This window comes from Cyprinodon tularosa, unplaced genomic scaffold (genome assembly GCF_016077235.1).
Source record: "Cyprinodon tularosa strain WSP-4 unplaced genomic scaffold, ASM1607723v1 ctg182, whole genome shotgun sequence".
NCBI lineage: Eukaryota > Metazoa > Chordata > Actinopteri > Cyprinodontiformes > Cyprinodontidae > Cyprinodon > Cyprinodon tularosa.
This window is the reverse complement of record NW_024038624.1, coordinates 70,894-87,500: the sequence shown is the minus strand read 5'-3', so window position 1 is coordinate 87,500 and position 16,607 is coordinate 70,894. Positions and strand designations below refer to the sequence as shown.

General features: G+C 37.8%; 1 protein-coding gene across 2 annotated transcripts in view; it reads left to right on the top strand.

Moving 5' to 3' along the window:
- The window catches only part of ryk (receptor like tyrosine kinase), a 79,552-nt gene that overhangs the window by 28,521 nt on the left and 34,424 nt on the right, over window positions 1-16,607 (top strand). For both annotated transcript variants that reach the window (XM_038282388.1, XM_038282387.1), the window contains exons 2-7: window positions 6,747-6,868; window positions 6,945-7,044; window positions 8,931-9,059; window positions 10,444-10,497; window positions 11,257-11,398; window positions 13,923-14,023. In XM_038282388.1, coding sequence (XP_038138316.1) covers window positions 6,747-6,868; window positions 6,945-7,044; window positions 8,931-9,059; window positions 10,444-10,497; window positions 11,257-11,398; window positions 13,923-14,023 — 648 coding nt within the window. The remainder of the gene's footprint in view (window positions 1-6,746; window positions 6,869-6,944; window positions 7,045-8,930; window positions 9,060-10,443; window positions 10,498-11,256; window positions 11,399-13,922; window positions 14,024-16,607) is intronic.

Here is a 16,607-nt window from a genome sequence, read left to right as displayed (position 1 = left end):
GAATGTCTTTGTCTGAGGAAATATGTGACTCAGTTCTACTCGTATCTGCAGAAGCTTGGAGAAAGCCATTAGGGAGGGGGTGCAGGAGGCTGGGCCCATTTTTAAATGTCCTCTTTAACCCTGAAGGTTTCACACAGTCAGGAACCATCAGAGACCTGTAGGGCTGCCTCAGGGATTTCATCACCACGGATAAATCACTTTAAGGCTCTTTTCATGTTGATGAGACCTAAACACCATACCTACTGGAGCGTGTACTGTAGATTTGAGGATTTTTGTTTATTGTATAACACAGAATCAGTTTTCTTGCTAATCACAAAAAAAGCGGAGCCTTATTGACTAACATTTACAAATTGAGATACCCACACGTGTTTTTATTAAGTTATCCCAGCCCATATGGAAACATGTAAAAAATATTCTCACACAGATTTTTACTCTGTCTAAAATCACTAGTGAGTGTCGGATCATTTCACTCACTCTGCAGATGCTAAAAATGTCCCTATCCACTATGCTCCATCAGAAGGTGCCTGAAAATGAACAACAAAGCAGCTTTTCTGTTATGTGGTAGCCTTCTTGTTATCTACTGGAAGTCACACCCTCGTGGCCTGATGGAACTACAAAAAGAAAAATACTTTTTTTTTTTTTATAAAAACAAAGTTTAAATATTTAAATATGGCAATTTCTGAAATATATATATATATTTTTTTATCTTTTATTGTCATTACACTGTTACAAGTAGAAAGCAACAAAATGAACTCTGCATTTGAGTCATCTCCTTGGGGATCAGAGGGCTACCATTGTGTGGCACCTGGGTAGCAGTGTGGGGTTAAGGGTCTTTTGTGTGGGAGTGGGGCTCAAACTCAGAACCTCTGGATTCTTTTTTTTTTTTTTTTTTTTTTTTTTTTTTTTTACACACACACACACACACACACACATATATATATATATATATATATATATATATATATATATATATATATATATATATATATATATATATATACACTCACCGGCCACTTTATTAGGTACCCCATGCTAGTAATGGGTTGGACCCCTTTTGCCTTCAGAACTGCCTCAATTCTTCGTGGCATAGATTCAACAAGGTGCTGGAAGCATTCCTCAGGGAGTTTGGTCCATATTGACATGATGGCATCACACAGTTGCCGCAAATTTGTCGGCTGCACATTCATGATGCGAATCTCCCGTTCCACCACATCCCAAAGATGCTCTATTGGATTATGATCTGGTGACTGTGGAGGCCATTTGAGTACAGTGAACTCATTGTCATGTTCAAGAAACCAGTCTGAGATGATTCCAGCTTTATAACATGGCGCATTATTCTGCTGAAAGTAGCCATCAGAAGTTGGGTACATTGTGGTCATAAAGGGATGGACATGGTCAGCAACAATACTCATGTAGGCTGTGGCGTTGCAACGATGCTCAATTGGTACCAAGGGGCCCAAAGAGTGCCAAGAAAATATTCCCCACACCATGACACCACCACCACCAGCCTGAACCGTTGATACGAGGCAGGATGGATCCATGCTTTCATGTTGTAGACGCCAAATTCTGACCCTACCATCCGAATGTCGCAGCAGAAATCGAGACTCATCAGACCAGGCAACGTTTTTCCAATCTTCTATTGTCCAATTTCGATGAGCTTGTGCAAATTGTAGCCTCAGTTTCCTGTTCTTAGCTGAAAGGAGTGGCACCCGGGGTGGTCTTCTGCTGCTGTAGCCCATGTGCCTCAAAGTTCGACGTACTGTGCATTCAGAGATGCTCTTCTGCCCACCTTGGTTGTAACGGGTGGTTATTTGAGTCACTGTTGCCCTTCTATCAGCTGGAACCAGTCTGGCCATTCTCCTCTGACCTCTGGCATCAACAAGGCATTTCCGCCCACAGAACTGCCGCTCACTGGATGTTTTTTCTTTTTCGGACCATTCTCTGTAAACCCTAGAGATGGTTGTGCGTGAAAATCCCAGTAGATCAGCAGTTTCTGAAATACTCAGACCAGCCCTTCTGGCACCAACAATCATGCCACGTTCAAAGTCACTCAAATCACCTTTCTTCCCCGTACTGATGCTCGGTTTGAACTGCAGGAGATTGTCTTGACCATGTCTACATGCCTAAATGCACTGAGTTGCCGCCATGTGATTGGCTGCTTAGAAATTAAGTGTTAACGAGCAGTGGGACAGGTGTACCTAATAAAGTGGCCGGTGAGTGTATATATATATATATATATATATATATATTAGTGCTGTCAAAATTATCGCGTTATTAACGCGTTAACGCGAGGCCATTTTAACGGCGATAATTTTTTTAACGCGAGATTAACGCTATGTGGTTTTATGGTACAATTTTCCAAGTGCATCCCGCTGCAGCCTGCGGGAAGGCGGGGCTATTTTCCCCCAGTCTATGCATTTCTCATACGCTTCCAGAGCGGAGCTCCTCAAGGAAAAAAGACGCTCATACACTGGGTGGCGCTAGTGCCTTTTCTTTAAGCCCCACCACCAACAAACAAGTTGAGTGTCTGGTAACTAGTAGCAACCTGAAATACGCTGAGAAAACAGATTACTGAGGTGAAATGGAATCTGCTACGGCACTCTTGTCGGTATCGTGTGTGTGTGTGTGTGTGTGTGTGTGTGTGGGTGGGTGTGTCTGTGTGTGGGTGAGTGGGTGAGTGGGTGTGTGTGTGTTCTCATTTTTGTTAAGAGGCTGAAAAGTAACTTTCTAGAGAGCATAGACTACCTTCATCTAGTGATGTTGGTCTATTGATTTTGATGTATTGATTGAAAATTGTTCATTATTACCTTGGTTAATTAACATCTAATGTTAATTCTACTAAATTTTATAGCAGTAGGGTAAAATGCTTGTCTTTGTTCAAAAGACTGTATTAACTGTAAAGACTGTCTTTTACATCAGCCTGTTTTCAGGGCCTTTTTTTTGGCTACATATTTGTTATTTTTTGCTACATGCCTCCCCATCTTCTTGCCATATGTTTCTATGGCATAAATCAGTATCTGTGACCTGTTTTCATTTTAAAAAAAGAACATTGGCACAAACCTAGCCTGTATGTATTTTTTTGTATGTCATCCAGAGTATTTAAATGATTTTCAATCAGGAAAAAAAATGTGCGATTAAAATGCGATTAATCGCGAGTTAACTCAGGCATTGATGCGATTAATCGCGATTAAAAAATTTAATCGATTGACAGCACTAATATATATATATATATATATAGATATATATTTATTTATTTATTTATTTATTTTTTCTTTGTTTCCCCTCCAAGTGCCAAGGAGTTAGCCAACTGATTAAAAAAAAATATATAAATAAAAATTTATGAGCAGTGCAGTGGTTTGGGGTTCAGGATAAGTAATCACTTCGAGTCTGAACAGCTGAACAAAAACAAACTTTAACAGCACTTAAGAGGCAAGTGCATATAAAACACACATCAATCTCACTCGTGGTACTACAGAGGTTTAAAAAAAAAATAAAATTATATATATATATATATATATACACAAGGGCGTAGGAATATGTTTACAATTGGGGGGGACACATGTCGGAAATCTGAGATTCGTAAATATTCAACAGAAACACATCTTAAGTACGCTACTTTAAAAAAGGCTATTTAATCTTTCACTTTATTCCTTTATAAATGTGTCTTGCAAAAATAATGCATTTAAAATTTACATAAGGCATTTGTTCATAAGATGTGAGCATATCACCAAACAAAATGACTGGAGTCTTTTATTAAGCAAAGGGAGATGTCTTTCTAGGGCTTCAGCCCTTGGCATGTTTAGTGTCTGCATACGCACTAGAAAATTTAAATATTTCAGTTGGATTAAAAACAATTCAGTGGGTCACACAAGTGCAAAGTTTGATATGTTTTATTTTGTCAAACTTGCAATAATGGTCAAAAATGAATTTATATAGGTTGACTGACAAAGGGAGCTGACAGTGTGTTGAAGAATTATGGACAGGGCGCTTTGAAGCATCTGGTTCAAAAACGCATTCTAAATCTTTGGTAGAAATCCATCTATCCTTCCATTTTCTGTACACCCTGTCCCTTAGTGGGGTCGGGAGGTGCTGGTGCGAGGTACACCCTAGACAGGTCCCCAGTCTGTCCAAACCTTTGGTAGAAATGGCGCCTTTAATTCCAGTTTGCAGTACAGAACAGAGAAAACTACAGATTTGTCAATGTTGTGTTAATCTGTGTATAGTCTAAAAAGAGGAGCCAGCAGTTTATCTGAGGAAATAAAGATGTAGAAGTTAATTAGTTGGTTAATTAGTGGTTGTGCAGCAGTCCACTGCACAACCAATGCGGCCGCCGCTTCTAAGAATTAAAATTAACTCTCCCTTTGGTTTTAACTAACGATCAGGAGCGCGGCAGGTATAACATTTGTCCATTTCGGCGAAGCAAAACCACGCAAAAAAATAAAAAATCCTCATAAAACGCATGCCCAGACCGGGCTAATTTCAACACCTGTGTTGCCCTTGTGTTGTGTGACTGTTACTCACACTGACGTTTCTCTTTTTAAAAAAGCTGAGTAAGTCCTGCTGCTGTTTCAGCCTTTTAGCTGGTGGTGGCAATGTACTGAAATGAGATATATATTAAAAAAAACATTTTGGCTAGCGTAGCAAACGTCTAGAGAAAGTTAGCAGTTAAATATTGGATGAGTGATCAGCCCAAGACTACGGAAGAGGATTAGGGCCACTGAAAAAAAAAAAGGTTAAGTGATTTTTAAATTTTATTTCAGTTTAATACGGGGAAAAAGTCTGAATTCTGAGAAAAAAGTCAGAATTCTGACTTTAATCTCAGAATTCTGACTTTTAATCTCATAATTTTGGATCTTAATGTAGATGGGAACCATGAAGGAAGAGATGTGGAGCACTCAGCTTCACTGACAAAGATGTGAGTTGTTTGAGAGGGCCAGTGACACATTGGTGGAAAATGATGCAATTAGGCAACTTTTTACGTGCCAGAGGTGTTCCCTCATTAATGGAGGAGCAGTAGGTCATTAAAACAAGAGAGCTAGTCTCTAAAACAGACATGGCTATGGCTTGATGCTGACATGTTAGTTATCTGTCAGAATTCTAAGATTAAAGTCAGATTTTTGAGAAAAAAGTCAGAAGAAAAAAGTCAGATTTCTGAGATTAAAGTCAGAATTTTGAGAAAAAAGTCAGAAGAAAAAAGTCAGATTTCTGAGATTAAAGTCAGAATTCTGACTTTTTTCTCAGAATTCTGACTTTAATCTCAGAATTCTGACTTTTTCCCCATGTTAAATTAAAAAAAAATTAAAAATCAGTTAACTTCTTTTTTTTTTCAGTGGCCCTAATCCTCTTCCGTACAGGATAAGAGGTTATAAATAGGCAATATTCATAGCAGCATCCCGACAGACCATTTTACCTCATTCACAAGTTTCTGACTTCTGTGTCGCTGTTTCCCTCCCTTCTGAGTGCTCAAACGCTCAGCAGTTCAGAGAGGGGAGGGGGAGTACAGTGACGTAACGCTATGCTGCGCCTTCAAAATAAAAGCACGCTAGTTAAAAAAATGTCAAAATCTAATATTTTGCGGTACAATTTTTTAGGGGGGACATTTCCACCTGGCTTTTATATTGGGGGGGACATGTCCCCCCCGTCCCCCCCGCTTCCTACGCCGCTGTATATACACATACACACTTGTTCTTTAAATACAACACTTCCCATCATTTTAAGTATAAATCTGAGCATTTAACAGTCATAGAACAATTTATCTAAGGAAGGAAGCATTATAAATTAGCATATACACATATTCTATGGTATTAAACCCATATCTTTGTTGGTTTCAACATTTTTTCTTATTTAAATAAAACTTACCCATCATGAAAACTTTTGGTAGTTACCTGACCATAAAACAGTTACACATAGCAAACAGCCTCAACATTTTATTTTATAAACACAATATGTTGATCTCTACGTATATAAAATAATAATGTAGATTCAGCTAGATATGCTAACAGAGATCCAAAAGATTCCAGTAGTTTTTGCCTTCATAGTTTCACACATTGACACGTTCCCTTCAAGACATTAACAATAGTGTTAAAGTAACTAAAGATGCTTTATTAGATCCAACAGATGCTATATTTCTTTTATTTTTATCTAGAGACTAGTCATCTGTCAAGGGTTGTCAAATCATTGATACTCTAAAAGGAATTAACAGTGTTGTGTATCTGGATATAAAACTAATGTGGCTTGGTATCAATACTACAGACAAGTGTTGTTTGCATATTTCTGCTATAGTTATTTTTAAATTACAGTATAATTTATACCTTAAAATAATACTTCATACATCCTAAAATATTGTCAGATTGTGTTACATTTGGGTTCTTTATTTTGCATTTTTTAGCCATCACCTGTGATTCTGTGTGAAAGCATTCTCCACAATTAGACTGAAAAATGTGAGCTCTAAATGTTAATAAACCTATTAATTATGCTGCTTATAATTTGTAATTTTATTGAAAAGGGTTTTGGCATTACATATTTTCCTAGGTATTGATATCCAGTTTAAAATTTTAGTATAGTGACATCCATACATTTGTCACTACCTGATCTTCGTGCATCACTTGAGAAATCATGGCAGAAGCTGGAGGGAGAATGAAGCTCTTTGTCAGTCATGATGTGGAATAATGTGAATTGATTGCAGGCTGGTTTTTATTTTCAGTCTATTTTAATCTGCTCTAATTAGATTTTCCATTCATCCACAGGTCTAGATGCAGAGCTGTACTACGTACGAAATGATATGGTGAGCAATTACGCTCTCTCCTTTAACATGCCTGTGCCCACCGAGACCAACAGCCTTTATTTCACATGGTATTCCAGGTCAAAGGTAAGAGTTAGCTCTTTATTAACTTTAACATTTGTGTGAAATCAGTGGGATGTTAATAATAGTTTGTCTTTCAAAGGTTGATTACCAACTGGCATTCTACGTGGAGAACCCTGCTGTCCTTCACCCCCCATCGAGCAACATCTCCAGTCAGGGAGAGATGCCCCGTGTTCCCTCAGGTCTTTAAAGCATTCCGTTTTAATCTTTTGCTCAATTTTTCAACCAACTCATTTTTTAAATTTTTTTTATTTGTGACTTATGTCCTCTTCAGCGGAGGATAAGAAGGACACTGCTGCTCCTCATTCACTCAGTTTCTTAATCTTATGTTCCTTTTTCTCTTCCTGGTGGTTGAATGTTAGTGCTGGTATCAAATGGGTTTTGACATTGATGTTTGAAAAACTTTGCTCGTTCAGTTTTGGTTCCGACATTTTTCTCATTGCAGCTTTATTTCATGCATACTCATTTGTTGCAAAGAGCTTTATAAAAAATAACGTGTTTTTCTGTTTTAAGATGAAAAAAAAAAAGTATGATCACAAAATTAATTTTGTTCCATTATTGTCATGAGCAAAGACCAGGTTTTGTAAATATAAGTTTAAAAAAAACAAAAAAACTTTTTTTTCTTTCATATTTTACTAAAGTTACTCTTTTATTAAATTGAGCTTTACTCATTGAATTTTATTTTCTTATAAAATGTAACTTCTTGGCAGGCTTTTCTCTAAAGTTAGGAGGAAAAACTCATTTCTATTGGTCTGCAGAGACAACGTTTATATTCGGCTTGGCTTTAAAAGAAATTAGATCTTTAAAATGCAACTTGCATAGAATAACATCAGTAAAACTTTGTAAAAATTTGCTTAACTTTTTGAAACATCTAAAAAAAGAAATTTCAAAATATAAAATGTAAAGATATGTAGATATGTTGGTGAGGATTTCTCAGTAATCCCGGTCATAGTCATCCAAAACAAGAAAATTAAAAACAATCCACTGTTTCCAAGTTTGAAGACATTTTGCTTCCCATCCATTTAAAAAGCTTCCTGGATGGGTCTTAATACTTGGAAACAAAGTCCAGTGGATTGTTTTTAATTTTCTTTTTTTTTGGAAGATATAAAGCCTTAAAACATAAAATAAAATTAAAAGATAAAGTTTGAAAAAACATAATTTAAAAACAAAAACACATATGACTATGAAAAAAATGAAAATAATAAAATCAGAACATTAACTAATAATGTTTTCAAAGTAAATTCAGAATTTTATTTCCATTTACTAAACATGTAAATGTGTTCTTTGCCTGCAACAATAATGGAACAAAATTCACTCTATGATCTGACCTTGTCTTGCTGCCACCAGTGCAGAGCTTGTTGTGAATCAGGCAGGTCCACCATAAACACGTCACGTTTTCATTAGTGTAGGTCTAAGATGTCAGACTGAAATTCTCCAGGAAGGACCAAGATGGAAAGCCAATTCTTTCCCATTGTTTGGAACATCTGGGAGAATAATTTGGTCAGACAGAAAAAGCTCAACGCTCCAGTAAAAGCAGCATTGTGCCAAGAGCATCGCATGGTGATGCAATCAACGTGTGGATTGTTGTTCTCCGAAGGGAGAGGGCTGCCTCAAAAGCCTGACCAAGAGCACTGCCCTAGCTAAAGATTGGGATCTAGGTAGAGATGGATCTATGCATTAGCCTTGATTTGCATCAAACGATTCATGAATGTGTCAACCGATGTGCCTTAAGAGCGCTTCTCCATCCCAAATTGTTAGATTTGTTAATAAATGTTCCTTCTTTGTCTAAATATGGACATGTTTAATATTTGATGTAACTGTTTTGTTTAAGTCATGTGAAAAATGTATTTTTGCTTGAAAAATCACAGCACATGTTAAGGATTTTTTTGAAATTAGACTAAAGTTAAAATAATCTGTGTTAGCCTTTAAAAACCTGTATTGGTCTATCTCTAGATTTAGTTTTTTTTTTTTTATGTTTTTTTCCGATTTCACAAAACTGTCCTGCATTTATGCCTCACTGCATTCCTGAAAGTGTTAAAAGTCCTTTTTCCATGTTTGCTTCCTCCAGTCTTCAGGGTGGACATGGTCTGTTCGGAAAACTTTGACGAAGAGGCGTTTGTCACAATGCAGATCAATCTGACCAGTCACCTCAACTTCACAGTGCTCAACTTCAAGAGGAGGAAAATGTGCTTCAAAAGTATGAAAACTTATCAGTTATCTTATCTAAATTCTGCTTGGAGTTGCTTGTAAAAAACAAAAACAAAACAAGGAACAATATTTTAATCTTCATCCGCTTGTATGACAGGATCTTTCAGCTGCATGAATGAAAAGAAAACAGTCATACAGATGGAAACTTTTCACTGAGAGAGAGTCTCGTTCCGTCTCATAACAGTTTTCTGCACCTGCTAGAAAGAAATGTTAAATAGATATTTCTATAATGCTACGTTCACACCGGACGCAGCAAAAGCTGCAAAATCGCGTCTGCTGCTTTATTTTTGCTGCTTGTACCAGTGAGTTCTGACGCGCGGCTGAAGCAGTTTTGCTGCTCTGGCTGCGCGGTGCAAAAGTGTGTCTGACGCGCGTTGGGCGGAGCTTCACTATCCTTTCTCTGCCTTGCAGCTATATTTGCTGTGATCAGTGGGAATAAAGTAGTTTTAATATGTTTTTAAGTGAGGAAATACACCTGAAAACTTCATCAGTGCAGTCAGTTCATCCAGATTACAATCCTGCCTTCCAATATTATTTCTGTCGGAGCCGCTCAGATGCCCACATACCAGCGGTGCGCCGACAGTAAGAATCCCTTCAACAGCAGCCTCTGGCCGGGTCGCCTCCTCGCGGTTCACCGCGGCAGCTGGCAGGTGTTTTTCATCTAAATAATCCGATCTGCAGGCACCAGGATGCAAAAAGCGAACATATTCTGCCGGCAGATTTCTGCATTTTAAGTTAATTTATGCGTCAATAAACTGTTTCAGAGGAGTGATCATAGCGATCTGTGTCATCAGCGATGTGTTTCTCTCTCTGCCAGCTCCCAGATCACCTCCTCTTATTGGTTGACGCGGCGCGTCGAGCAGCAAAAATTCTATTTTTCCACCTCGAGCAGCAGCGCGTTTGCGGCGCGCCAGGCGCGTCAGATACTTAAACGCTCCCGACGCGCTGCTTCAGCTGCTCAGACGCGCTGAGCCTGCTGCTCAAAACACGCCTCGGGACCTTTTGCTGCGCCTTGACGCGCGTCAACCATTGACTTTGCATGTAAACTCGCTGCTTCTGTCGCGCCTGCTGCGTCCGGTGTGAACGCAGCATAAGAATATGCTATAGTCATTGAGGACTGAATACTTACCCTAATTTAAGTTTATTATTTATTATTATATTATCATGTGGGATAGAAAGACCTTTTATCATCTGAGATGTTTTCATTAGATGGAGGTCGTAGGTTATGTGGGAACAGTGCCTACTCCTTCCTATTTAACCTTTTTTATGATTTTTCTTTTTGCTTAAACATGGGTCACGATGTTTTCTCTCTGAACCATCCATGAATTAATGTTTCTCAGGTTTAATCAAGCTCCCCATTCCTCTTCCAACAGGAACTGACTCTGACTCAAAGATTACCCCCTCCAGCAATAACAGCGCTCTCCCATGTAAGTGATCTCACCTCTGTCAGCGCCATGTTTAGTCCATGTCTGTCCCAGGTGCCGTCAGGCTGAAGTAGATCAGCTTTCCAGGAGAAACTGACCGTCATTAGAAAGCTCTCTGTCAGACCCTCACACCTTTGAGGAGGTAGTTCATACAGTAGCAGCCATTCAAACCCCCAGCTGAACGGCAGCCCACGTCCCTCCAAATCCCAGCAAAATCCCCTCAAACTTCCAGCCACTGGAGTGACCCCCCTCCTGCATATTTGATGCTTCTCTTTAGATCTTAATGATCTTAATGTCCACAAATCGTGACAGAAAGAATATTTTAGTACAAATAAGAATGTTTAAAAAGAAATTGTCGGGTACTAGCGAAGGACCAATCAAGGAAAGTGGGGAAATTTTGAATGGCTACTACTGTACAGACGAAGGAACAAAGCTCCATTACTTGGATTTGTATCCCTTAGCTTTGGTTGGATGGAGAAAGATGTGGCCCCTGGAGCTTTTTCTTTCAAAGTGATGTAAAAAAAGCTCAGGCCCTGGTCTCCATTAGCAGAAGTGCAGCCTTAGGAGCTCTTAAAGATCATGTTCAAGTCTTTATTTTTCTGACAGTACTTCCATATTTGTATTGCTCCCTTTCTCAAAACCGTTTAATCCTTTCTAAAGCCTTTGTTTGGTCTAGTTCCAGCTTTAACATAATTGACGCTGTGTTTTTTGTCCCCCCCCCCCCCCCCCCCCCCCCCCCCCCCCCCCCCCCCACACACACAGTCGACAGTGTGCCCACTCCCACCACCTCCACCCAGGTGTTCTACATCAGCGTGAGCGTCTGCTGCATTGTTATATTTCTTGTGGCCATCATCCTGGCCATCCTCCACCTGCACAGCGTGAAAAGGGTGGAGATGGAGGACAGGTTGGCCTCAGTTTTCAACACTTTTCCTCCTTGAATGTCCTCTTTAATGTCAGTTAAACCTCTGATCAGTGCAACCCTAAAATGTCTTTTATCCTGGATTCATTGCATAGAGGAAAATATTATGGATTAAAACATCCATCATATCTTGAATTTTTTTTTCTCTTTAACCTCTGCTTTGCCCGAGGTTAAAGTTTGATTTAAAATCTCTTCAGTCAGTATTTCTTCAGTTGAATCCCATTTAATAACATTTCTCATTCTATATTACAATAGTTTCTCCACTGCCTTCCTCCAGGCCTCATAAGCCATTGGATGTAGCTGAATTATTTTATGCTTTCCAAAACGTTTTGTAACATCACATCCCCAAAATCAAATCGATTTTATTGGGATTATATGGAAAAGACCAACACAAGGTAGTCTGGGGTTAAAAGGAAAATTATAAATAAGTTTTTCATATCAAGAGAATATACTTTTTCTGTTTTTTTTTTAGAATGTTTTATATATTTTTTGTTTTTGCACCATGCTGTTGAGACGCTTTTCTTTGGCAGGACTATCCCTGTGATATACAGGAGCTAAATACAGGGTACCTATGGAAGAATACCTGTTAGAGGCTCTAGAAGACTTAAGATTGGGGCGGTGTTGGTCTAAGCATTGGTGTTGTCAAAGCCCAAAGATAATACTTAAAATTGTTCTTCAAAGAAATAAATCATTCAGTATAATTAAGCTTGACTCGTTCTGTAAATGTCTTAAGCTGGTAGAGACATAAACCTGAATACGTCATTTATCAACTTAGAAGATCTGAGCTCAATTATTGGTGACATTTTTTAGACTTGGTGATAAAATGAGTAAAAAAAAAAAAAAAACCTTTAAAACATAACATTTTTGTACAACATTACATTAATGCAGCCGCCTGTTTTTTCATGAAATCCCAATGAAATAGTTGAGCTTTGCTCTTTGTAAAATGCTAAATTCTGAAATGGTTCAAGAGCTATAATTCTTGAGAAACGCTCAGCGTAGTAGAATACATTTTTATTCCTAGTTAAGTTTGTAAACCTCCTGAACCATTCAATATATTAAAAATAAATTAAAATCCTTATGTATCTCTAACGGAAGAGCACCGTTGAAAAAACGTTTTCAGACACTTAAAGTGACTTTTTTCAAAACAAAAACTAACGACAAATCTCGCTGCTTTCTTTCTTGTGTTTACTGAGACTTTGGCGACAACATTAAAGCACAGATTGCTCTGAGTTTATCGCCTTTAGTTAGAGAGAGAAAAGCAGTGTTAAGAAGTGGATTCGAATATTTCATGATTTAGAATTTCCTGTTCTTGCTCTAAAGCACACCATAAATGAATTTAAACTTTCACTCATCCATAAAAGTCAAGGAGGCGGGACAAGGGCTGCTTCCATAGAAACCCTGATGTCTGATTGGCTGTTTCTCTCTAAAGGGAAGATGAGGGAACTTCCTCCTGGTTTTCTTTCACTCTTAAGTCAATAAATTGTCTGAAAAAGGCAGAAATAACTTCATAAATGTTTTTCAATTTATTTGTGCATTGGATGAGCAACTCCAGCCTCCGTATCTCTAGTTTGACATTTATCTAATAGCTTGCGATGGAGCTTGCTGTGGTCTAGCGGTGGGAGCTGCTACAGGCTCCTCGTATTTTGATATGCGACAGTTTAAATAAATTTATGGTGTGCTTCAGTGCAAGAACATGAAATAAATTATTGAATAGTTAAATATTAGAATTCAGTTATTTAAAGGAAATTAATATATTTATTTGATGCCCAGATAATTATGCTTAAATGATTCCATAAAAAAAAATTTATTTAATCCCAGAGGGAAATTAAATTGGATCATATTTATTTATTAAATAAATGTTGTATTTATTTCCAGTTGTAATAAGTTAATGACACATTTAAATAATTCGCCAAGTTATTTATTTACTGTATTGTTACAATAGTAACTTTTCATATAATATTTGACATAATGTTTTTTCTGTTGTCTTTTATTCCTTCGAAACCATCTAACTTGACTAGATCCCTCCATACATTTAATTCATACATACCCTCATCCACTGCTAACTCTTCAAAAGGAATTTAATTGCATAACAAGTTGATTGATGTAGAATTAGTTATGGTAATATATTATAAAATACTTAAATTATTTTTTAGAGTAAATATTTTGTGTTTCTAATGGCTTGTTTTGTTAAAACACATTGCCAAATATGGAAATTAGGTGATGGCATCATCATTAGGACAGCCTATAGCAACTTTCCTTGCTGAAGAGTTAGAAACATCAGAGTCAAGAGTCGCTATAAAGCTCAGCGCTGAGAGCAAAGAGAGAATTGGGCTTAGTTTTATTTTAATTTACTGGACCTGCTCAAGTATTTGAACTTTCATGTCTTCACTCTTGGTTTCAGACTGGATCACAGAAAGCAAAGCAGTATAACTGTAACTAATTATTGCATTATAGCGCTGACATGCTGTTTAAAGAGCTGCATCATGTTTTTTTTTTGTCTTTATGTCAGTGTGAGTGACAGTGGAAGCTCGCAGGGTCTTTCTCAGCCGTCCACCCAGACTACACAGTACCTGAGGGCCGACACTCCAAACAACGCTGCTTCTGTCACCAGTAAGGTGTTTTTTGTCTTTCCTCCTCATCAGCAGTGTGTATGTGACCAGCCTCATTCAGTTAGTATCTGTGAATGCTCATATTAGATTACTCCTTAATCTTCATTCAGTTGTTTTTTTATCTCCTCACCCTGCTAGCTGCAAACGCAGATGCTTTTCCAAATCTAATTTCTGTCTAAATAAGTTAATGAGCCTCATTGGAATCATAAGATCGGGATAAGGAGCAGAGCCCTTGCAGCAGTGTAGTCCCTCCTTTTGTTGCGTCTAGCCTTGTGACCTCTTTTGCTCCAAGTAGTGTGTAAATATCAGCACCATGTGCTTTGCATCAGGCAGCAGTAAAGATTGGGGGGCTTTTTATGCTGGAACTGACAGGAAGTGATCCTACCCAAATTGATGCAATTATAGAACCTGCTGGGAAAGGTGGACATGTGCTAACAAACTTAAGTGCTAAATATAAACAATTTATCTGAAAAGTTGAGGTCAGCGTTTTGTTTGCTCTCTTCTGACCTTAAGACAGATGTTGGGGGTTAATGTTGGTGCTGCCGGAGGACTCGTGGAGTTTTTCACCCTCTTTCTCTCCCCTGAACATAGGCCACCATGTCTGCCCTCTTAATGTAGCTAAGGACATTCTTTACAAAAATAACACCCCCAGTAGAGACTTTAGGTCCTTTCATCTTTAGTTCATTTGATATTTTATGGGGGTCACAGTTCAAAAACTCCTAAAATCAAGATTTCTTTTCTTTTGATAATTTCAAGTGTCTTCAATAAAGTTTGCTTTAAGGTCATACCGAGAACAATTTAAAAATGACCAGAATAAAGTCTAATTCAGGGTTTCCGCGGGTCATTAAAAATTATTAAAAGTCATTAAATTATTAATTTTTAAATTAAGGCCTTAATTGGCATTAAAATTCATTAAATGTGATTATTGTGACATAAAAAAAAAACTTTGTTTAAAAAAAAAAGTTTATAAAAACAATTAAGTCCGATATATTGCAAAATATTTGTCGGAACTGCTTCTGGTTGATCGTAAAGACGTATGTAAAAAGAAAAAGAAGAGAATGGGGGGAAAATGCTAATTTCAACAAAAATGGCTCATGGGTACTTGTTGATGGCATTAAAATTATTTCTAGGGCATTAAAAAAACATTTAAAAAGCATTAAATTAGACTTACTCATTCCTGTATAAACCCTGTAATTAGGTCTATGAGAACTGAAGGATTACACAAGTAATGTACATAAATAAAGTTACTATAAAACCAGAATAAAACCATAATATGAGAATGAAGGATTATAGGAAAAAAAATCTGTTTGAATGAGAAGAAGGAAGTTATCAGTTTATCTAAACTGATGCCTGAAAGGGGGCCTGATAGTTTACATCAGGCTTTTAGCTAGCAATGCGTACAGCCTTTACTAAAAAAATTATAAATTGTACGTCCTGTTTTTCCCATGGAAACTTCGCTCAAATGTTCAGAATTTCACAATTAGCAGATGATGGAGTTGGAAAATTTAACTTTTGCTGCTCAACACGCCACATCAACCAATCAGAGAAGCTGAACTTCGAGCTGGCAGGGAGACAGACAGCATTGCTGATGCAGATCGCTATGATCCCTCCACTGGAACAGTTTATTAACCCCTAAATTAACTTAAAATGTCGAAACCTGCTGGCAAAATATGTTCCCTTTCATTATTCTGGTGTTTGCAGTAGAGCCACATACATGAAAACTTTAACATCTTCCAGCTGCCATGAAGAGTAGGAAGAAAGCCCCCAAGAGGCGACCAGGCCTGAGGCAGCTGCTGCTGGGTTTCCCAGTGACGGCGCACTCCCTGTATGTGTGGATCTGAGCGCCGCCGACAGCGAAACAATAGTTTAAGGCAGGATCCTAATCTTGAAGAACTGACTGCACAGACGTGTTTTGAGGTGGACTTTCTCGCTTAAAAATATATTGAAACTACTTTTTACCCAATTATCACAGCAAATCTAGCAAAGCCGCTCTCTGGCGTTGAAAACAGGAGCAGCAGAAGCATCAAACGCATCTGGATTCACTGAACTTGAAGCTTCAACATGCTCTTAAGGCGCGACTGACCTTAATGTGTACAAGCATCAAAAATGAAGCAGCGGGCGCCTGTTTGCTGCTTAAATTGCGGTGTCAATAGATCATTACATTTTCTGATTGTTTGAATTAACTATGAAACATAAGATTTTACCTGAAAATGATCTCATGTCTTCCAAATGAAATTTATACCTCTAGTCTTGTAATGTAGTGTTCTGAAATTATGAGTATTTTACCATTACTACTTTTTTATATAATGTAGTCCTTCTTTTCTCAGTGTTATCACTTAATTCTTAGAAAATTATGACTTTATTCTCATAATATCATACTTTTGTTGTCAAAGGATGATTCTATTCTACCAATAGTACTTTATTCTTATAATGTAGTGGCTTTATTTTCACTTGCTATGTGAACCTGGTCACAAAAAAAATTTAAATTCATTCCGAAAGAAAGGGATGGTATTTGCTGATCGCCATTACGATTGGCGTCCATTTGCACACCCGGTCAGTTCTTTGGAGTAAAATAATCTCCACTG